Source organism: Ischnura elegans, chromosome 9 (assembly GCF_921293095.1).
Source record: "Ischnura elegans chromosome 9, ioIscEleg1.1, whole genome shotgun sequence".
Taxonomy (NCBI): Eukaryota; Metazoa; Arthropoda; class Insecta; order Odonata; family Coenagrionidae; genus Ischnura; species Ischnura elegans.
Window position 1 is genome coordinate 4,960,228 of NC_060254.1, and position 24,689 is coordinate 4,984,916.

Below are 24,689 nucleotides of genomic sequence, written 5' to 3' on the forward strand. Positions count from 1 at the left end.
TTTTTCCAAACAAACCTTTTTGGTGCATCTCAAAGTACCCAGTGAAAGATAAATCATTTTTTCTATTTTGGAAGCATAAGTCTTAGCCTTACAGTTAACTGAAATTATATTATCAGGCATGCCCTCATTATTTCTGCACCACATCACACTGCCAGGTAATATTACACCCAAGGATTAATATTCAAATACTTCTGCAGAGCAGCCACGTTTCCTTATCTTGATTATTTTATAGCTTTTATTTGTACTTTCAACTTTCAATGCCTTTCAACTAAAAGTTCTAAAATTATTCCATAATTTACTCAAGGATTGTAATTTTTTTTTAAATATCAATTCCAGAGCTTATTAACACATTCAATGCGTGCCTGATTTTCATGAACGTCATCAAAATTGGCCGATAAAATAAGAAAAAAATAAAGAGAGGTTTCCGTGCCATGACTTCCGTTCAAATACTGCTATTTACAAATGGCGCACATACGTCGAAAGAGTGAAGCTTGTTGAAGGCCATGAACACAATCGGAAGACTCAGAAGTGGATATTAGTTATGTACAGAGGCGGAGAAAATACAGTATTTGAAATATGTAGGTATATAATTTGTAATTGGTATTTCAAATACATGACCTGAATGTATCTTTTATTTTATATTTTTAATACTTATTTTTAGTGTTTTCCCATTCTAAAGTAAAAAAACATATTTGTAAAATACTTTTGAAGTAGCTCTGATAACACTTCTGTCACATTACGCTTCAGAGATTACTTTGCTTTGGTTAGAATCGTTTCCTCCATGTTTGCAACTATCCATAGCGTGCCAAGGCAGATTATATTATTTTTTATTTTGGATTATATCTATGAGACACGGGCAACCTGGCGAAGGCAGTAGTGAATCCTATTGCAACTTTCTGGAGCGATTAAATGGCTTGAAGGCACCACAGAAAACACACACATATTCACTAATTAAAGAGTACCTGCGGCAAAAAAAATTCCATAGCTCTGATTTGATTGGAATAAAGAAGATGGCGGCCACCATGTCAACCAGCTAAGCTCATCTCAGTCTCTACCAGTGAATAAAGGTAACGCCTCCTTAAGAAAGGGAACGCAGAATAAAGGAACGGCCACGAACTGAACCAAAACCAGAACTGACAAAAAAGAGGAACTGATGAGCCATCCTCAAAACAGTTGTAAACATAATGACCACTTCCCTGGAAATGATGAATGCAACTATAGCTCCAAATGACCGCACTATATAGAGAAAAAGCTATGATCCTAGACGTTATTAAGGATGCTACATGTGTATAAATATATTAAGGCCTCTCTCCACTTGGGTGTGATGCGATTCAAGCTGCTCTCTGTGCTCGCAGGTTCGCCATTCGCACACATGTCGCCACCCGCACACACCTTAATCTTGGTCACCGCTTCTTCGACCATGTTTTTCTTCAATCGCTTGCGTCGCTTCTTCCCAGAAGACTCCTCCTCCACCTCGACAGACCCTAGAAACTGCAGCCTGAACACGGAGCCGGCCGCGCCTTGCTGCCCCCCCACACCACGCCTCCCCTTGGTCGTCGCCAGGCCCTCCGTCGTCGTCAGCGCTGTCGTCGACTCCCCTCCCTCCCCCACCCCTCCTCCCCCCTCCCCTTCCTCCCCCCCAACCCCACCACCACCATCGACATCATCCTCATCGTCAGTGTCAGTGTCATCATCATCGTCATTGTCATCACTCTCATCGTCACAGCCACCATAACCACCACCCCCGCCCCCCAATGTCCCCCCCTGGGAGCTGACGCTGCAGTTTTGGTTGGCCTGCAAATTTTTTTGCCAAAGTTTAACTCGGCCATTTCTCAATGAATTCAATCAAGCAACTTTCTTTCACTGCCCTCTCTCTCTCTCTTTCCATATTCTTTGACTTTTCCAGTGCTGCCACAAAGTCGAGAGAGGAAAATATGTACTGATTAACAGGCAAGAATTTTTAGCACTGCTTCACAAACACTGAGAGATTTACGTGGACACACTACCATTTTGAGCCAAATTTCTGTCTTTTGTGCAAACAAATATGAAGCAATCCTTTTTACAATTTTAAGAAAATATCGTTTGCAAACAAACAACAAAACTATTTCACCGGAATTTTTCCACACCAAATGCTAACTCTGCACATTTAGAAGTAACAAACTCAGCAAAACGATAGAAACGATACAAAAAGGTGGAGGAAAAAATCAAGAAACAGCAGTATAACTACCATAGATACCATAACGTCCATTCAGAAAAATAAAAGCATTAAACAATGGATCAATCAACCGGTAAGCATATCCGGCCATGTAAAAGCTTCAGCAAAACTGAAAATGTGGCACAGGAGGACCGAAATGATTGAACGCGTGGAAGTGCGTTACAACACCTATAAACAGGAGAAGAAGGATAAGGAAAGGAAACGATGCCAACCAAAACAGCAAACGACACTCCCAGGGAGACAGACAGGAAGAAGAGTGATACAAGAGTAGAGAGAGACAGGGCGACCAATTGAGAGAGAGACCACCGTGCGTTGTTGCTTCCGCAGAGATATATATCAGCAATGCACACTAAAAACACGCACACGCACACTGAGAGGACAACTAGAGACACGCAAGAGGAGCACGCACACTCTCAGTCTCTCTCTCCATTTGTAGGCCTGTCTTGCGCTCACCTTGATGCGCGATACGGCCTCCTCCGCTTGCATCATCCTCGTCGTCTTGGTCGGCTGTCCCTCACACACGAGCTGAGTCGAGCCGAGGTATCGGGCACGAAAGAGCACGCCCTCTATGAGCACTGCGGGTTCGTGGATCATCACTGCTCACGAAGAGGAGGGGGAGGGTTGGGGAGAGAGAATTTATTAAGACTGGGCATCATCAGCTGCCGGCATGGCTTCAGAGACAAGTCTAAAACACGTACATTCAGTGAAGCATTAAGGCCACTTTATGGAAAAAATGAGCAATATATTAACTTAACGGGAACTAACTACCCATACATCAATGGCAGTGTCCAGAGAAAAAATTAGTGCACACGCGGCAAAATTCATTGGAAAACTAGCATGGGGGGTTTGGTCAATCAATTATGCACTATACATGGAAAATCAGCATGAAATTTTGGAACACACATAATTGTAATAATTAGTTTCATGGGTTTTGTTACCTCAAACAATGAACCACAAACAAAAGGTATTAAGGATGAAAAATAACATGGATATACTTTGGAATTGAGAAGGAAACTCTAGACAAGACATAGTTGAGGCTAAGAAACAATTCAAGTCAATACCGTGATTGAGTTTGCATTTATTTCTGCACAAGAATGATAGGTGGCATGGAGTAAATGTTAATTTTTTTATAAACACCCCAGAGCCATTGATTTTATTTTCCGTTACTTGTTAAATTAATTTTTTGCTATTTTTCTATAAAATGGCCTTTAAAAAATCAAATTTTATCAACCAACATATTTGATGTATTAGAATGACTCTAATTTTAATTAACATCATAACATACAAATAACTTTAGGGCAGCAGAGCATTCAGCAACAGCTTATTTTATTGAAGCAAATTTGAACATGCAGGCTTGAAAAATATTTAGTCTCAATAAAAAAATGCCAACCGATAGCTAATAAGTTTACTTATCTTGCAATACCATGGAATTTAATCATGCACAAATATGCATTCTCAAACTGTACCTATATACTTTCAATTAATGCATAATGAGCACGTGAGAAAATAACAGAGTCACTGGCTAGATGACAACTTCACAGCAACACAGCACAACAGGAACTCATGTTCTTAATGATTCAATCTAGGAGGTGAGGATAATCCTGAAGAAGTGAGGGGAAGGCAAGCAAAAGAGGCGGAGACACTCACTCCTGCAGACGACCCCCTCCTCTAAAAGCAAGTCAGCCCTGTTCTGCGCTCAACAACAACAACAACAACAACGGGGCAGTGCGTATTCAAGCACTGCACGAGACCGTCAATCCCAACAAAATGCCACACTCCCCCTTTACTCAATCTCACATTGGAGTAACCAAAGAACATAAAATCCATAGCAAACTTGATAACGAATATTTAAGGTAACTAAAATTTTTTCCGAGTATTAATCAGTAATATGTACAACTATTGAGGTTATTTCATCAATGTTGCGTTACCATAATGTTCTTGAATAATATCCTGAGGATGCCCACGTTAAGGAGTGATTCATTGGACGAAAAAAGTTGACGGCTGATCTGTTTTCTAAAAGGTCATCCACAAACATGTCGCCCAGTCATTTAAAAACAAAGGTGAAGGACTAGGGAGAGCACGGTTATTCAGTTACAGGGAGAAGAGATAGTTGCTGGATGGTCAGCAATTAGCACAAGTGAATTCCAACGAGTGCACCCACCCACCCACACACATACAATGATGCACTCTCCATCAGTGTCGCAGCGAGAGGGGGAAAAAACCCCCCCAGAGCTCAGAGAAATCTTTTTATTAGAATATTTTAATGCAGCAAATTTTTAAATTAACATAAGGGGGATGAGTGACTCACAAACAAAACATCAAACTCTTCACAGAATCAAAGTTTCTGTCTATTATTTAATTATCCTCTATATTATTTCTGCTGCATAGATACCTTTTTCTCAACTTATACGCAACCAAACTCTACAAATGAGGTACCAAAATGCACAGAATTTATCAGAGAACATGCATATTTAACTTCCTAAATATTGCTATTGTTTCCTAAAATTGGTATTAAAAAAAAATAATCGATAAAAAAAATAATCGATTTCGGCAAGGTTGTCCTCATCCCAAGAATACAGTCAACGCCGTCAGACCACACCATGCCTTTTAATTTGACTCGCAGACAATTTCCCATTAAGGTTTCCTATACGATGACTATTAACAAGGGTCAGGGTCAGATTTAGCAAAGAGCTGGCTTATTCCTGCCTGACCCTGTATTCTCTCATGGCCAACTTTATGTAGCATTCTCTAGGGTAAGATCTTTTCAAAATATTTTTGTAAATATTAAGGAAAACGCTAAACAAGTATTAACAGAGGATAGTGCAATTACTTCCAATGTTGTGTTTAAAGAGGTCTTCTGACCTCAATTTGTACATGAACATTCCAATTAAATTTGTACATAAGACCCTGCCTTTTTTTTCTACATTTTAAAATTAGAAACGTGCCTATCCCTCTGTGACCTGCACTGAAAAGAGTGGGGGAAGCCCGCTGGGAGCGGGTGCATCATGCTCGTCACTATTAAATACTTTACATTTAACCAATTATACTTAATTGGATCAATATTACTAATGGATTGGTGTAAGGATCAATAAAATATCCCTCAGCAAGCTGTAAAATATTTATTTATAAAGCCGTAAACTTTCCATTTTCAAGCATTTATCATGAAATTTTTTCTAGGGGAGGGCCCCCACACTACCTCACGCTTACTCTGTCAGGTATTCCATACCTCCCAGTATAAGTTGTGCCTAAAACCCCCTTTGCCTTAATTCCTAGCTGTGCCCCTGCCCTCCACCATGCCCAGCCTCAACATGAACTTGCATATATATTTTCTGGGAGATCATTCAACCAAACACAGTGCGGATATTGAAATTCTATCGATAAAAAAATCATCAGAATTGTGAAAGATCTAGTGTTTTCCTAGCAAAATGACTGTAGGAAGAGTTCTATGCTATCCCCCACATCATTGGCACTGACGTTTCAAAGGCACAGTCTACCATCACCTTCAGGGTGAATGCCAAGACAATGGCAATCATTGCTATCAAAACTCCAATAGGCCCTGACTGTACTGTTCCTTCAGCAGAATTGACTTCCAGGCAGCAGCAAAGCCAAATCATCTGAGAATACCCGATATGACTTCATCACGTTCAGTTCAATCCAAGAGCAGCTCAACACGCTCTTGCTTCAGCATGAAGGTTAGGGGGGAAAATGGCACAGGAAAGACAACATGTGGAAGTTAAAAGAGGTCTCAAAGTAAAAAAATGCACTGCTCGTACCAATTAAATAGTAAAAAATTAGCATACAATTGTAATCATATACATATGTACTCATTGTAGCATGCACCTCCTCATACATTACACGGATTCATTTAGTCAATTCATCCAATTTGGATTATTTAGGTCCTGAGAAAGTGGCACACCCACTGCGGTTGCTTAGCTTCACCACTGTTTCCAGGAACCGTCACAGCTTTGCTAAATAACTTACATCAGATAGACTGAAGTTTTTAGCAATCTAAAATGCTCAAGGGAGTCTTTTTGGCTATGAAAGTCCATTTTAAGTATGTACTTCCTGTTCCCTCGTATTCTCAGATTTAATTTGCCGTTGCATTGGACAGCTATGTTCAAAATTTAGTCTCATTGTCAGCACAGTACATGTAAAAATAAAATTGCTCAATTTCTCCAACTTTCTTTACAGACATCAGGGTTTTTAGCAAATATGTATACCTCCATATTATATTTCCTGAATATGTAGTTTCAATGCATCCAATATTTTGTTTGAAAAGTACATAAAGAGTGCATTAGAAACTCATAATAAGGATGATTAGGCACACATTGCATCCCTAATAGTCGAACCAACTACCTATTAGGCTTTGAAGATGGATTTTTAAAATAAAGGCAAAAAAATAAAAGCAAGCTAAAATTCAGCTGTTTTTTAAGCACCAAAAAATGATAAAAATTCACGAAAGGATTATGTCCTAGAGAGAAAATTTTTTAGGCATCAGAAAAAGTACCACCAAAAGTAATGAATAAGATATCTGGGCATTCTAGCACTAATGCATAAAAAAGAAACATACATAAGCAAAGAATAAGGCTTGGAAAACACATGCATACACATTGACAATTCAATGAATACTAGAGCGAGCAGAACAGATCTGATCAGATAGAAAGACACAAGCAAGTCTCGAGACGACAATGGTGCATTAAGTGTGACACTAAATGGTGCCTAAAGGGAAGGAATGCAGGAATGCTGGGAGATATCAACAACGAGTGTCCACTCACCAGTGAATGGGATGAGAGCACGGGAATTGCACGTCGAGCGATATGACGAAAGTGGGAAGAAAGACAAAGTCAATTGTACAACATTGGAAAATGTAGATGAACCAATAATACGTAGAATCAATGGCCATAAATACAACACTTGAGAAGCCAACACAGCATTTAAGCAAACACACTTGAGGCCACGTAAACCAATTTCCAATTCACATTATCCTAAAATTTGGCTTACAGAACAACGGATATACATATTCATAACTACTGCATATTTTCATGTACCATGCGTTCTTACGCAAGATACCTACATCAGTTTTGGGAGGGAAAATTTGGAGAAAAAGTATTTATGAAATAAAAAAGGAAATAAAATTTTTACAAGAAAAGTCTGATATAGCCAGTTCTTAATGAAAAATAACTTCGCTTAAATCCACATTCTAGTACATAAACCAACCCTGATTTTAATGCAGAAATACATAGTGCCATCGCATGGGATTAAATTAAAGTGTGGATTTAAACAAAGTTACATTCTCTCCACCATTAATATAACAATATTGCACAGAGTGAAGCCTGAGGCTATTTATTATAGTAGAGCCCGAATTTGTGCATATTGGAGGTGTGGTGATTATGGAATAAGTCCTCTTATAAGCCAAGCTGTCCTGACTCTATTGCATTATCTGTCCACTTTTTACATAGAACCAAAAAGGCTATTGATGTGAGCATAGTACAAGAAAAAATGCAGCGAATAAAGCACACTGAATTCACAAGAGTGCTACAAAACATCCCCTTTAAGCTTGATGAGAAAATTCTACAAAAAAAAAACTGTTTCCCTTAGCAGCCGTGAGACAGTAAGCGTGATAGGGGGAGGACGTGATGAGGAGGTGGTGGTATTGTCCTCTAGCTTGCTACACACAGAGTACACACAGAGAGTGAAAACAGCAAGCATTGTCCTCATTTCAAAACTCTTGCTTCCCCTCAGACAAATGAGCTCCTTAAAAACCATGTACATATTGTCTTTTTAATCAATTCATACATTTTTTCATTGATGTCGTTTGATTATAATATTTTTGCACTTGGTCCTGAAGATGAAGGAGCAAAATGTTTGTGGAAAAAGTTGACGAGTGATTTTCTAACTGACCAAACCTCCATCCATATCTGGCCGATTCATGAAAAAACAGTGGTCAAGCACATCACCATTGGCGTGCCCATCAGTATCAGCAAATTGATCAATCTCCCATAAATAATGAATGCCTAAAGAGGGGATATGGCTGCTACAAATTGGCTATCCCACAAAAGATCAAAGGAAAACTCTGCTTCCGGACAAATGAACTTGTAAGCCAAAAAATATTTCACGTTATTATGACTCCAACGTAGCAGTAAAGTAAATTTAGTAAAAGCATAGCTTTTGTGGAAAGACAAAAAATGCCATCAGTTCAGATAAAGTTAAAGTAATGAATCTTTTGAGTTGGAAATGCCATTGCTATTACATAGTTATTTTGAGCAGCTCACTGACAACACTTTCAATTGATGGATTATTAAAAATTATTTGAAATACCAATGAGATTGTGTAGAAAAATGATTAATCCAAAGCAATCGAGAGTGATTATGAATGCTTTTCTCATCAGATATCAAAATCATACTTGGAAAATCATAAATTAGAAATGAGTATACATATTTTTTATCATTTCTTTTCACTTGCAAATTGAGAAGTATTTGCTACACCTTTGCTGCTATCATTATTACACTGTTAATATCAAACATCAACATAAGCCATGTCAATTAACCTTGAGGTGTTGGCTAGCATTTTTCCTTCCTGAAATTGATTTGAAAAAGTTGTAATTTTACTGTTTTTTATCATTTATAATACAAAGAAAATCCTTTCTACTGGGCATGACTTTCGACAGACTTCAGTTCACTTTTAATCATCACGAAACTCTCAACCTGATAATACACTATTGAGTGTGAAATGCTTGAACAAGGTTCATAGAAATATGCATGGCCATAGGCGGATCTAGGGGGGGGGAGGGGCAAGGGGCACGAGCTCCCCCCCCCCCAGACCCTTAAAAAATAATCAAGATTTTTAATACAGTCTCATTATCATTGCGTTCATTTTACATTACGAGGTATCCTTGGAACAAAATCCCGGATACGGCCTTGCTTGTGCCCCCCCCTCCCCCCACCCAGAAAGAAATCCTGGATCCGACCCCGTGCATGGCCATCTAAAAATGGACATATCCACTTCGTCTGTTGATGATACATTGGATATTCATTTCCATTCCACCACAACATATTTCGGGTGCTTTCACCTCCCAAAATGAGGAAAAAAAACATTGGCAGCAATGAAAGAGACAATCTTTTAGAGAAGCGTTGGAAATGAAACCATTGATACAGCAAAGGCTTAGGTACATAAAACATAAAAATACATACACCAACTAAATGCACACAAAAATTGTAATACAAATCCTCCTTTATTATCAAAATTGGCAGGGCTGAGGCAGAATGAAGATAAAAATAGGAGGAATCATTTGGAAAATAATTGAAATGATTATTTTGTCCTTTTCTTTCTATACATGTACCATGACATTAAGAGGAAAAAATTCCTTCACTGATTATGCGCTGAATGATCCACTTAGAAAAATATAAAGAACAGCATTTGGGCAATACCAAATTCAGGTAGCTGCATGCGAATAACGCATCTCATTAATTCATCTGCTATACCATGAGAGATCAATATGTGTACACTAACCAGAGTTCACAAGCAAATAGTCAAGTTCCTCATAAAAACACTCAGCTGTCAATAAAATTTGGAGTTCCCTTTGGGACAAAAATGGAAGCAACACCACATATGCACTACACTAGCAGAATTGAGAGAGATATGACATTGAATTAGCCAGCAGGTGCAAAAGACAGGAGGAGTGAAGCAGATAATGATGGATGAGGACGAATCATATGTATTACACACAGGGAAACTTCCACCAGTACAGTGATTGAGGCAAGGTCTTCAAGGGTGAAAAAGTCAGGATGGAAATATGCTGCCTTTCAGATGCTCATCATAAGTGCGTATGGTCCACACAACTTCTGATTTCCCGGCAAACAATATGGGTAGAGATACGAGGGCTGTTTTTTAACTAAGGGCCACTGTGCCGTACACTGTAGTAGTTCGCGTGTCATCTGTACCGAGAATGTGTGCCACCTCCCGCCATTCCTTGCGAGCAACCACATGTCAGTTGCAGTTCTGTATCTAACCTGTACGCTTTACTGAGGATCTTTGAAATGCTTAAGAGTATTGAATCACCCGCTGTGTGTGAGATTCGATCGGTGATACAATTTTTGACTGCAAGAAACATGTCGGCTGCAGACATTCTCTATCAGCTTCGTGAAGTGTGTGATTCTAATGCAATGAGCGAAGGTAAAGCGCGGAAATGAGTCCGAGAGTTCACAGATGGCCGCAAAAATGTTCACGATGACAATCGATCAGGCCATCTTTGATCACAAACGTTGTTCCGACGCAAAATCATGGCAACAGCGTTCTGGGACTGGCATGGCTCTTTGCCAGAGGACATTATGACACAACGAATGACGATCAACTCAGAAGCCCACTGTGCAACCCTGGCCAAGCTCTGATGCGCCATTAGGAACAAAAGATGCGGCATGCTGACAAAGGGAGTGTTGCTCCGTCACGACAACGCAAAGGCCTTACACCATTACTTGGACCCAGGAAATGATTGACTATTTTGGCTGGGAAGAGTTGGATCACCCAAAGTACAACCCCAACCTTGTTCCGAGTGATTTCCACCTTTTTAAGTACTTTAAAAATAATCTTGGCGGGAATCGCTGCAATGCAGTGAGCTGCTATTTGTGAGGGCAGGCAGCAAAATTCTTTAAAGAGGGGTTTCAAAACTTAGTTTTAAAGTATGATAAGTGCCTAAACAAAGAAGGCAACTATGTAGAAAAATAGAGATAAGTATGAAAATTCTGAAAATAAATGAATTTTGAAAACAATAATTTTGGTTTATTTTATTAAAAAAACGGCCTTTACTCAAAAAACAGCCGTCGTATGTATCTCCCAATTCACACCCATTAGGTTGAGGCATCCATTCCTCCATCTACAATTTAGGCAAATGACTCACCCATCATCCAAAGAATCTAAGTGATATTCTATTTATAAATGTCCCCTGGTTAGTGCTGTTACTTCTATCAAGTGCCTCCTGATTGGTTGGCAAAGGTAATTAATAAGAGGAGGAGTTTACACCATGGGAATTTATATTTCTGAGAAAATTTAAAGATGCTGAATGCCTCCAAAACCAAATACACTCGCCAAATTCCCTCACTTTTCCCCAACTTTTTCCATAATGCCAAAATTTCCTGAGCATCCTGCATTGTTCTCCAGGTTAGCAAATGCCCTGATTTGGATTTCTGAAGATAATGTTGAAATCTTGAACTTTTGAAGGAGAATTGAGAAGAAGACCCAGTGTGAGATGAGAGTGATGATCAATTGCATGTGCACCTTGCTCAGCACATATGTACTCCCACATTATCTCAATTGCTAGTGAAGAAACTGTGAGCACCAATAGATGTACGGTGCCTCTGAATCTCAGGTCTAGGTACTCGTCGTTTGGCAAGATCAAAATCAATTTAGCTATGTAGTTGAGCATATGAAAAGGAACGATTTGTAAGAGGGAAAATTTTGTCACCATTAAGAGATCATTGGAGCAGGGGAATCAATTTTCAACCCTTTTATCATCTATGGGGAAAAAATACCATCTTAAGAATATATGAACTGATAAAGTAACCATAAGATTGAAAAAATAAAGCAAAATGGCAAATGGCATCAAGTTATGGCATCTCTCTCTATGAATGTACATATATACAATACATACATATGAATATATATAATGAATCAGCACATAAAAAATTGGCACTATATTAATACGTGAATATGCAACTAAATAATTATTCCTGCGAATACTTTATAGAATTTAGATAGAAAAGTACCATAAATAAATGGACAACACCAAATGATTACTCTTGATTTATTGTGATCTTTACCCCAGCAACCACCTATGCACTCCTGCTAAACTTTATGCCTTATCTTTAGGCCTTGCTCACAACAACTCGACTTAACTTCGGGCAACAATGGAATGCAAAAAGGGAGTCTGTCACTACACAATAGATAACTAAAAATGGCATGACTTCACATTGTTTGAGGAGCAGTATCTTGAAAAAAAAACAATTGCAGAGAGTGTTTGTGTCTAACAGGAGGCAAGTCCTCTGAAACTGATATTGATTCATGGTTTGTGCATTCTATTGAAGGAATATACATATCATCAATCGATCTGTTTCATATTAATGCAAGCTGTGGTGCTCCAGGCTTATGATTCATTCTCGGCAAGGAAACAGGTTCGGGATTTTCCAACTCCACAATCAAAATGCATCAAGGGAAAATATGTGATCCATTTCTGGACATGAATACAGCTGATTTACACTAGATATCCTGGAAATGGGAGATGGCAAATACTTATTTGAAATACTGATATCCCTTGACAGCTACATAGTTCTTTCACATTTATGAATTGTGAGTAGTAAGGGTGGTAAACCTAATAAATTTAAAGGTTAATAATGACATTCATGATCACTATTGACAAGACCACACTCAAATGTGCAAGTAACACTTCATGTACAAAAGACAGCCTCCAGGCTGTGGACTCTTAAATGCTCAATTCACTCCCCTTATTCCAGATGTACCTAACAGATGTACCCTACAAATGAGTTTGAAGCAGAAGTGAAAAATTATCTTGCAAGAAAATGCCACCACAGCTTGCATGAGTTTCATGACAAAGTTTGATTTTTGCTCAGTATTCTTTTTGTATTATCTCAATTGTTCATAATGTTTTAATTAATTTTATTCCTAGCACACGTTTCTCGTGTATTGTGAGAAACATGACATTCTTGGTTGATCAAATTTTTTGACATGTCTTGAGTCAACTTATGGTGTAGCCACTCTTGACCACACAAATAACATCAACTTATTGCTATTACTATAATTGCAACAGATATATTGCATGTTTATAAAATGGAAAGGGGAATTACTCGATGTAAAACTGTGTTTGTCAACAATCTCTCAATATTTATGGAACCGCTGACAAGTGGAGTCACTCTATGGTTCCGGGATTAAATCTCTAGTTTTGTATTTTTTACTTGAATTAAAGTTAAATAAAGTTATGATTACATTGTAATAAATATCTTACTAAATTTGTGACCACATTAAAAGTGAATATTCCCATATTATCAATGACAGACACTTTGTTCCCATCTCAAATTTTCAAATAATTATGACTCATCAAACAGCAGATGAAAATGACATAGGTAGGTATTTTGACGACCGAGATTGTGACAATGGGAGGGAGGTTGAAACGGAAGTGAATAACGCATGCACGCTCACCTTCTTTGTTTCTCCCTTTCTTCTTGCTGGCCTCTTTCTCCTGGAAAAAATGAAGGATCTATTGAAAAAAAACAGATGAGATAATTGCATATTAGGTGCGTGTATAAGCCATTAAAATAAAAAAGCATACAACTAAAATACACAATCATTGACCAGAAACAAAAATAAATGTGCAATAACAATAATACCTGCTCAAATAAGCTATTTCCTTCAGCAAAGAGAAAAAGCTAATTTATTCAGAGTAAAATAGATATTTGAACAAAGAATTAATTATTACGTAGAAATATAGCAGTATTTTTTTATTTGTACATCATCTTTCCCATCATGTAAGGAAATATGAGATGAATTAAGAACTCTAAGTTACTCTGCTCTTAGAAAGATTTACTAACTCTAAATACCTTGTAACCATTCACTCCCCAAATGAAATTTTTGAAAGCTCTGAATGTTTGAGTTCTTCATTCCAGACAGGAACTATGGATAAAATGGTCTAACAAAGCATGTACACACATTGAGCAGTTTCTAATATTATATAGGCACTTAGAAAGCACTAAGTCAAGCAGTAATGAAATTATACACACACAACATTGGCACAAATGCGAGCATTCACATGAGATGCGATTTCTAATGTACACAAGAGAAGCAAAATGGCTTCAAGTGATAAGAATAGGGATGGGATTCGATACCATTCGATACCTCTTAATGCAAAGTAGTATCGAAAGCATTGAGTATCAGACTAATTCCACGATAATGGTGATTTGATATCAACGTAAATGTTCAAAGGAAAAAGTTATTGAAGTGACCTAGGAGAACAAAATCACTGAGGAGGGAAACTACAATTTTCCCTTGTCAGAAATCTCTTCAGTCTCACATTTGCCATTATTATTTTACAAATACTCATTAGCTTATTGGTTGACAATAGAAATGATAGACAATTTTCCACCTAATTACAGTCATAATTACAATAAAATATTTTTGTAATGAATGGTGCTAAATACAATCACAAATTCTGGTGCACTAATCTCCATCAGTGAAGAAGAAAATGTCTATGGTATGGAAAGTATTGAGTCATAAAAAGTGGTGGTATCGTGAAATTGTTGGCATCGAGGATCGAGAACATATTGGGCTTTTGGCATCTGCCCATCCCCAAATAAGAAATAAAGGAAACACTTCAAATGCAACGGTCAAAAACTACAAGGAGAGCATGATGGGAAAGCAGCATGGGTAGCAGGGGGTGTCATTGCCATGTAGCAAGGCCGCAGGCTGGATGAATTTTGGCGGGGGATTTGAGGCTGTGCTCACCACGGCCTTGCTGCGTGTGCAGGAGAAAGAGATAACAAGTGAAGGGTGCATAACATGAGGGCTACGTGAATAATGGCATCATGCTAACAGAGAGTGAATGGAAATGAAGGACTTTGTAATGCCCCATAATTCATTTAACCGACCACGGTTTCGAGCATCAACATCAGGTATATGCCACAAGCAAGGGCGCCTCCAAAACACACACAGAGGAATGCACATGGAGCGTATATCCCACCGTATAAATATGTAGGGGGATGGGTGGCCAATGGGGTGAGCTAAGTGGAGGCGTGCGATAGCCAAGCAAAGGGATGTTGGGAGGGACGGGAAGGGATATCATTGCCATGTGACACACTCTCTTTCTCTCCTAATAACGGGCAGCCCATACCTCACGTCCATGGGAATGTTCTATACCCATGCTTATGCATCTATTTACACCTGTGTCTGTCCCTCATGATGATATTCCACATTGAATCTATGCCCACTTATTTCAATCCATGTCTTACAAAGTCCTTACTTGTGCTTCCATTCACAATGATTAGTAAAGTCCACCAAGTCACGCTTCCAGAGACAACTACTGCCGACAGAGAGTCGATTGAGATCTCAGAGAGAGAGAGAGAATAAAGCAAGAGTCGCATTCAATTCGATAAGATATGCTTCAGCAAAAAATGAACGCATTCGAGTAAGACGACGAGAGTGGGATGGACGAGGTCTCTCCCTGGGGCGACCGATTGCGATGGGAAGTCGGTGGTGACATCATCATAAAGCCACAATGCACGTTCCGACCAGATGACACCCAGCGGGCACACGGACAGGCCTTCATCCCTCACAGCCCATCCCCAAACTGCATTCGGAGAAGAGGGCTCAGAAGGGACCCTACACTCCCTCAAGTTGAGTTCAGACTATGAAGTCACTATGAAGACGTTTTCTGAATAATTCTCCTTTCTGTTTACTTAACGTCTCAGCACCTGTTGCCACTATTCTTCCCTTGCAACTGACTGGGTGGATTTAAGACCTTGCACTTTCTGCATATGTTTTGGCAGACATTGTCAATGGAACTGGCCAAGAGAGGGGGCATGTGAAATTTAGAAAGTTCCTTCATTTCAACTAGCAGAGAAATTACATGAACAATGACTTAGTATCAAGGTTAACAATGTCAAAAGTTTATTGATCTTTGAAACAGTATTGTCTCGAAATTAATGGAAATTTTGGATATGGATATAAAAATTTCTGAACTCCTTAATTCTTCCTAAGGCAAAGCATATTAAGATACCATGCAAGGCACACCTCAATCGTGGCATAGCGAAATGTGACTGGTACATATGGCCACATTCTAACTTTGTTGCCACGAAATTTGGCCGTTAACAACTTTGTGATCGAATGCTGCTCAATCTTCTCATGATTCTAAGGCCATTCCGCCGAAAATTGAGCATTTGCGAGGGTTGGGTCATGAGTGATCATTCAGCAAACATTTCCATCATTACAGACTCAATCCTGGCATAGAACCTTTTTGTTTCATATTGTAAATAAACAAATGAGTAATACTGAAATTTTTTCAAATCCAAAGAGCAAAAACATGCTCTAACAGACCCTGATTGCATAGGCAATGCTCATTTTAGTTATCCACAGCATGAAAATGTCAAGGACAAAGGCATGAGGATAAAACACTTTAAGCACTTATTTCATTTTTATTACAATTTTCCACAATGGCACAAAGCACTTTTCCTTCAAGGCCTTCTAATCGATCTTTAATTTGGTATTTTAGGCTATCAGGGATATGTACGTAAAAACAGACAATAGCAATACTTTGTCTATCACTCAAGGCACCAGACACAAAAAGTGAATGAAAACAAATCTTGGAGTATACATATGTAGGGATTGCTGGCGAGGTTCACTTAGATCATAGAATATAGAATAAAATAATGACTTCGTTTCAGAACAAACTATGAAATATGCCCTATGAAACTATGATTGCAGAATTAGTAAGGAGCATAGGGAGGAAAACATTTTAATATGAAGTTTTAATGCCTCAAATATAATTTTGCCATTGCTTCCAAAAACTGCACAAATACTCTGTTACATAGATTACTCACAATGGGTGAAAAGAAAAGGTGATCATAATATCCCAAAAATCATCATGAGAAAATACCGGAGATGCATAAGACTGAATGAAGCATAGTGTGATGCAGCGTCAAACTCAAGAGCAATTCCTCTCCCACCTTCAACCTAAGAAAAACTCGTGTAACCTTGTCAAAAGCTAATCTAACCTCATTTAAATGATGTTTATTGTACACAAGATCCAAAATGATCAATTTATAGCCTACTTCATGCATTAAGTCCAATTCAGTCAATGCAACATTGAATGCTGAACATTCTTGGCTATTACCTCAAGAAAGTAAAGATGATACTCAGTCATAATCCATAAATATAATGTTATTTATTTTGCTTAAGCACCGACAACCTCAAGTAATTTGTTACCTATTTCCATGATCAATATGTGAGTAAACCCATAACTATTTATCAAGCGATGATAGTCAAAATCCATGCCCTTGGTCAACTTGAGTTACTCATTGTAGAAAGTTTATTTATCTACGTTGAATTCTGTTGTTGGACAGCAATAAATATTATTATAATTTTTATCATTACTATTCTATTTAATCAATAAACAACCTAGATTGAGAAAGAACAATGGCTTCTATTGCTTGTAACATTTGGTCGGCTCAATTCGCTCCCCTGTCCTTCTTCATTTTATCCTCAATTGTGTTTGAGTATTTTTTCCATTTTTCACTCTGTTGCCCCCTCCTTGAGCCATCTGCTATGAAACATTGGCACTCTTCACCCTTTCCCAGACAAGTCATGAGCTCACGATGCCACGCCTTCTCTCCGCCACTTCCCCACCTTGCATGCCTCCCTCACGTGCTGCATTGCTCCTCCCACCCTTGTCAGTGATTCCTCCCCTCAGTGAAAGATCCTTCCCCACATAAACGAGTAAATCAACCCTCATGACAACTACGATGGCAACTTGGTATGGATTCATTCAAAATTATGAGGGACTGGCCGAATGGGAAAGATTTCCTTTTTGTCATCATCACTTATCTATCCCTGTCCAATTCTTTCACCGAATAACGATTGCTCTGTGTGAACACGACCCCATTGGCTGATTTGGGATGCTGGCTGGTGATCTCTAGTCGGAATGCGCGTCGTGAGGGGCTCTCACAAACCATGCAGGATGCAGAGAAAGAGAAGAAGAAGAAGAAGAGAAGAGAAGAGAGGATAGTGAGAGAGAGAGAGTGGTGGAGGCACCTTCTTCGCTTTGGCAGTTTGAGGCGTATCGTTTTGGGGGGAGGAGGGAGTCTTGTCGGCAGCCGAGCCCCCTTCCATGCCTCCGCTTCCGCTGCCGCCAATGGAGGGGGAGGCGAGGGGGGGTGGGAGGGGGGCCGAGGACGGAGGGGAGGGTGGGGTCTGGAGACTGGTGCTGCCGTTGCTCGCCTGCTGCGAAGGCGGAGGAGGAGACGATTGTTGCACACTTTGCGGCTGTAGGATCGTCTGCTGCTGGCCCTGAAGCTGTATCGGCTGCTGTAGTGGCGGCTGTTGTTTGGGGAGCGCAGACGACTTTCCCGCGGGCATCACCGTTCTAGTCTTGGGTTTTCGCCAACCCTGCAGGAGTGGGGTTGTTGTCGGGGGTTGTGTTTGGTCTTGGTTGGGAACATTGGTTGGGTCCACGGTCGGAAGATCCCCAGAGTGGGGTAGGCCACAGACGACCAGGAGAAGGTTCGGGGACAGCCAACACTATACGGGGCAACCAACAATGACGCATATATCCTCAAAAGGGCAAAACTTCAAAATCCCAAATGACGATTTCAACTGTATTAGGCAACATGTGGTGGAACAACACGATGAATTGAATTCAATAAAACTTTGTGCACGGCCCACTTTTTAATTGATAAAATTTGTTATCTACAATGTCCTTGGATGCATACAGTCATCACCAGGTCAATGAGAAGCCATTTGCAGCACTCAGGGGTGAGGAGGAAGTGCTATAGTAGATGATCGGCTGTGAACATTAGGAGCTGTATGCCTTCAGATTTCACTTTAACTGCTCATGAGTACTATTAAAATTAATTGTACATAGGAAAACAGAACCAGTTGACATTTAAATTTATTTCTTTTGTTTCAGTACTCTTTCAATAGTGACAATTAAAAAACCACCAAAAGTGAATTTTTCCAACAATAAAACTTCTTCACTCATTAATATGTACATCTACTTTAATGAGTATTAATACAAAGATATCAAATTTTTATAATTTACTGAGATTATAATTAAGCATCAGTCTGAATCAAGTTGTGATCAAGATTAGAATAATTAATTAATTGACCTTATATCAAAACGCATTGTGTATAACAAATTTTTTCAACACTAAAGTGGAAAGCACAAAACATTTTATTAAATTCGTACACAATGAGAGAGAGAGGAACAAAAATAGTGGACAGACTCAAAAAAAATATGCATATGCAAGATAAGTAATCAATAGAGAAAGACCGTGAACAGTGAAAAAACAACACCTTTGATGAGGGAAGGGAAAGAGTCCCAACATTCACACACACACACACATGTACAGAGACACAAGATGTGAATCCAATGAAAAAAATTATCCCAACAGGAATACTTAACAATGGTACAATTAGGGTGTGATAAGACAAAACTAGGACACTAATTTCTTTGAGAATGATTTAATAAGAAATTGGTGCTTAAACATTTCATGCATTAAAAAAATGAGTGATATTAATTTTAACATCAAGTGCCAGATATTTAAAGTGAACGTAGCCCCATACAATTTCTTTCCTATACATCATGGCCTGCTTCAAATATGCTCCTTCATAAAAACACCCATCCATTCAAAATTTTGATCTCTTGGATTCCCTTAAAGCCATTTCAAGACAAGTAATCCATAAAGGAAACACATTCAGCAAATCTAAACCAATATTTTTACAGGCACCATTTCATTAGCAAGCAGATATAGACATGACATTCCCTTTCATACGGGAAGTCTTGGTGTGGTATCCAAGAGGAGTGAGCAAGAATTTCAAGTGCCAATCCACCAATATCTACACTGGCATACTTCCAGAAGATTCCACAAAAAGAACTGCGAAAGTAACCAATGTCACCTTGAGACAACTAAGTAAAACTCCTGAATCAACCATTACAGAGGGTGTGATTTTTAGCCGTAATTTGAGAACTTCAAAGATCCACGCAACCAAATTTACATCTTCGAGGTCAAAAATAGTAAGTTTGGGCTTTGAGTCCAACACTATCTCTAGCCATGTACTACCTACATATACCTCATGGTGAAGTGATATTCTTAGCTCCAATTTGCCACAGTGCAGGAAAGTCATGATACACGAGTAATTTCAAAACAATGAAAAGATGATTCAAGAACGATAATATCTTACGATCACTCAAAGCAAATAAGATTTGGAAATTTGAATTTCACAGATGATTTTTTTTAATTGAATGTTTTGATTCAAAAGTTTTTATTAAGCTATGAAGTAAAAAGATTACATACTGCATTGCTAAATACGAAGAAAAGTGTCACTGTAATTACATTTCTTTGGATGTAGCGAAACCAAGCAAAATTTACAAAACATGTCATGTTTTGATTGATTGCGTAAACTCCAACAACAAATTTGCATTAGTTTTTAAGGTTTGAATATGTACTCACAGGAAATAAAATACTTCAATGGGTGAACTTCATTTAACATACACCATCGTTGGTTTCGTACATAAGTATTTGCAGAATATTTCCAATTCAGACGTGGAAGTTGAAGCAGCAGCCACTCCCTTCGGCCTCAAAATGAATGATGTGCCGCTGTACTTTGCAAATTTATATCTGTTTATCTGATTACTGTTTCTGACAAGACCATAATTATAAAATTAGAACCCTTACCGTTGAATTTTTAGATTGTACAGTCCTATTTACGGTAAAAATCTTAATCTCAACAACCTTTACAAAAAAAAGAAGAAACCAGAATGGGCCTCCAAATAATATTTTTCATAATAAAGAAAACTGTATTTTTCTGTTTTTTGTTCCATTGTCTACTTTTTGAGTTATTGGCGACCAAAAAATAGAATACTACATAAAACCCCTTTGCATATAAGTTGCCGACAAACTTACACCTAGCTCGCAAATTCCTCTTGACTACACCTGAGCCTTGTTCACAGGCCTTGGTTTGTTGTTGTTCACACTTTCATTAACAATTCCACCCTTCAACGAATGGTTATCCCTGAATGAGTTAATGAACCAGAATTCTTCATAATGTCACAGTAATGCACGAGAAGTGGGCAAAAAATTTTCCATCTACTTATTTTAAACTTATGAGTGAGTAAATGGGGAGTATTGTTTTTAGTCATAGCTTTTCTTTCTTTTCCATCTGCCCAATTCTGGTAATAATCTGAGACTTCAGGTCTGAATAAACAATGCCATTCTTTGGGAAGTGACTTGGAAAGTGATTTGATTTGCAGCTGTTCAAACTTCCCCAACGAGACTAACGCCCATTGCAGCCAACACAAAATCACATTGGGGGAAAAATGGAAATAGTGGCGGAATGTAGGGCCGTATTCTCAGTCGATCCTGTAGGGCCAACCGACCCTGGATACGTCTTCAGCCCCTACATAAACCCATCTCGCCCTACATATGGCCATTTTTTGAAATAAACGGGCCCTACTTGATGTAGGGTACCCGAACCAGCCCTACACCCCACAAAAACATGACGGCCATTTTCTGTCTGCTGATCAATTCAATTAAAGAATCTATGTTGTAATGCATATTAAGGGAGACAAGCTCACACGAACCACTTTAAAATGCACAGAAACACAGCAGAAAGGTAATAATAATACCACATTATAGCCACCAAGTTAAATAAATCATGAAATTGACTGATGTCAATATAGCGGTATAGATATGGCTTTTGAGGAACAAATAATTCATTTACATATAACCATAGATAGTGTATTTTTATGCCGCTACTTGCCACATAATAAACTAAACTACAGAAGGTAAATGCGAATGACGAACCTTGATGATGCAATGTAAGTCCCCATGTCAATGATCATATTTGCCCCAAACTTATCACTATCTTGAACAGACCACTTTTCAAGTAGTTTAAAAACAATAAGGTTCTACTTTTGGCTCAATGTGATATTTTTTGCAATAATTAATGTACCAACACGTCCTGGTGGATTGTTTATTTACCTTGACCTGTTGCCCTAACAATAAGCCCGAAAATTATCAAACTTTTTTTTTAGTTTTATAGTTAGGTCGCATTACGCATCCAGAGTGGAAAATAGGCGCTGCGCCATCATCTACTTCATTTCAGAGACAACGGAATCACCCTGCACCACTTATGTAGGGTAGGGTCGACTGAGAATATGGGCCTAAGAAACAGACCCAGAAGACCAATCAAGCACTTGTTCTAATAATGCTGTGGAATGAGAGAGCCTAAAAGACGAGTTGACGTCAATTATTGAGGTTCACGTTGAATGCTTTCAGCAGGAGTGCACTTGCATCACCATGGCCACAAAATGGTCCACAGCACAGCCATTAATCAGCCTTACAGCAAGAGAGTTAACTTCTACATCGATTATTGGAAGTACATATGTAGGTATATTATACATGAATGCTATTAATAAATAAAACTAATGATTGTGCATTTTAAACAAAATCAAAGCTGTGAAGTACAACACCTCCTCTGAACCCATTTTAAAATCATAAAAACTGATTTATTTTTTAAGTGATCAAAAATGTTTCACATTTTTGAATTTGAATTGAAGAATTTGCTCCACCTCAAAGAAATTATTTCCCTTGATTTGCAATTTATTGTTCATAGTACAAACAAATTAGTTACAAGCATTTTGTCTGATATAGTGGAACAAGGAGCAGTATATTATTTACCATAATACAGTAATACATCTAATGGGAAAAAACAGAAAATTTCAGCAAATTCCTTGAAATAAGACTTTTTCTTTTCATTTTTAAAATTTCAATTCAAAATTCTCTGTGTGATTGCAAGATATTATCCGATCTTTTCATTGCTTTGCTAGTATTCGTCAATAACAACTTTTGCACTGCAGCAAATTTACAACTAATAATTTATAATAATACTTTATAAAAAATAGCAACATTAAGTGCTAACCTGCTCTACGAGTCAAAGATCCAGCGAGAATGAGAATTACTTCATATGTACTTGCTTAGAGCAAGCTGAGGTAAGTTAAGCAAGCCTTAAGTGCTACTTAAAATGGGACGTAAAAACGAGAAAAAATATTAATTATCAAGAAAAAAATCCATCACTCTTCCAGATTCATACAGGGAACCTTTAAAAAATTCTTCATTATTGTACACTTACAATTAGTAAGAACAGCATAAGTCAAGTTGAAAATAACAATGGAAATCCTTATTAGGTATGAGTAATCATGAACTGACCCTGCTCAACTTCTTTTTTCTAAATTTATAGTTTAAACATCCACATTTATGGCATTTTAAAAACATTGAGTAAATTTGCATTTATAGGTGGTCTCACTCATCCCTCCTGACTGGAGGGAATTATTCTAGCCTACATAGTAAATTAATCTGGTTTCTGGCTCTAGAATAAGAGATGATAGCATAAATGTTTTATCATCATGGCCAGACCCTGTTAATGGCAAATTTAAACCAATTTTGAGTACCGGAAGTTCGAAGGAGCACTAGCATTTGCCATTGTTAGGGAATTTACTCAATCACGTTCTATCTATAAAGGGGGATCACCAAGTGCTTTTCATCGGAGCATGGAAAAAAACAACACCTAACAAATTCAAGGGTTGCCACCGGTGGAAGGATATTATTACTAACCATTTAAATTAAAATGATTGGACGTGTAAGTTTCGAATGGCCAAAGCCACCTTTGAACATTGTTGCTTCATTTTAGAACAAAACCGCATAGCATGAAAAATTGCACACAAAAGTAGGGTCTTTAAATAAAAAAGTGTTTGTCGGATGATAAAGGAGAATCACCATCCACAACTGAGCTAGATCAACTCAATGTGTTTACACTCCGTCAAAGCTATGGTCGGCCTGAGTCGAGATCTCAGAGCGGTTTTGGAAGTGAGCTCACTTGGCACGCCCTCAAACCAGTCTATAGTCAGACTCCTCCAATTGATAACCTCGACTGAGTCAGCCACACTGATCTCAGCTTGATAGGTAAACACAGAGATGGTGAGGGCCTCTTTGTCCTCATTGACAAACAAGAGTCACGCTCTAAAATGAGACATAAGCCATCACACATAAGAGAGTCAAAATGCTATTTCACAATGGACATACGCCAGTTAGAAAGGTGGTGAAGTTCATCTTCAAGGCTTAAGTCAAGCCCTCAGATGCGTCTTGAGCAGCCTTGCTCAAGACGCATACGATACATCTCAAGGAACCGGAAGTGGATGGTAGGTAATTCAATTGATCACAGCCATATGTCCAAGAAATAAAAACTATGGGAAAGGCATGGCGTTTAAAATATATGCAAAAGAAATAACAGCATGAATATTATGTTGGAGCTTTGCCGAGCACATTATTACACATCATGCCAATAAATTTAGTAGTTTGATATTAAGTAGCACCTAAGAATAAAAAAATATATCAAAATTCAAAGTAGTTAACACTGATACCCCATTTAATATGGCTAAAACATTGAAAAATCGGTGCACAGTAAAAGAGTGTGTAAAAGAAGTTCACTGAGAGTTTGAAAGAAAATTTTGAAAAAAAAGCTCAGCAAACCTCAGTACCATGTGATGAAAGCACAAGTCTGAAGTTCGAGAATTGATATCGGAAATCAACAGTTCCAGCCTTAATTTTTAATTGATGTCCACACCTCTCACTGGAGTTACGCGATTTCTAAGGGCTTATGTCTCATTGTAGACCTGGCATTAGCAGGGGACATTCAAATTCATCGA

The 24,689-nt window shown here is 38.4% G+C and overlaps 1 protein-coding gene across 1 annotated transcript in view; it reads right to left on the reverse strand.

Annotated features, from left to right (window-relative positions):
- Positions 1-24,689, reverse strand: part of LOC124165867 — a 183,913-nt gene that overhangs the window by 21,270 nt on the left and 137,954 nt on the right. The window contains exons 15-20 of the mRNA XM_046543402.1: positions 18,020-18,373; positions 13,421-13,478; positions 6,991-7,197; positions 2,669-2,811; positions 1,645-1,794; positions 1,393-1,548 (exon numbers count right to left, since the gene is read on the reverse strand). Coding sequence (XP_046399358.1) covers positions 1,393-1,548; positions 1,645-1,794; positions 2,669-2,811; positions 6,991-7,197; positions 13,421-13,478; positions 18,020-18,373 — 1,068 coding nt within the window. The remainder of the gene's footprint in view (positions 1-1,392; positions 1,549-1,644; positions 1,795-2,668; positions 2,812-6,990; positions 7,198-13,420; positions 13,479-18,019; positions 18,374-24,689) is intronic.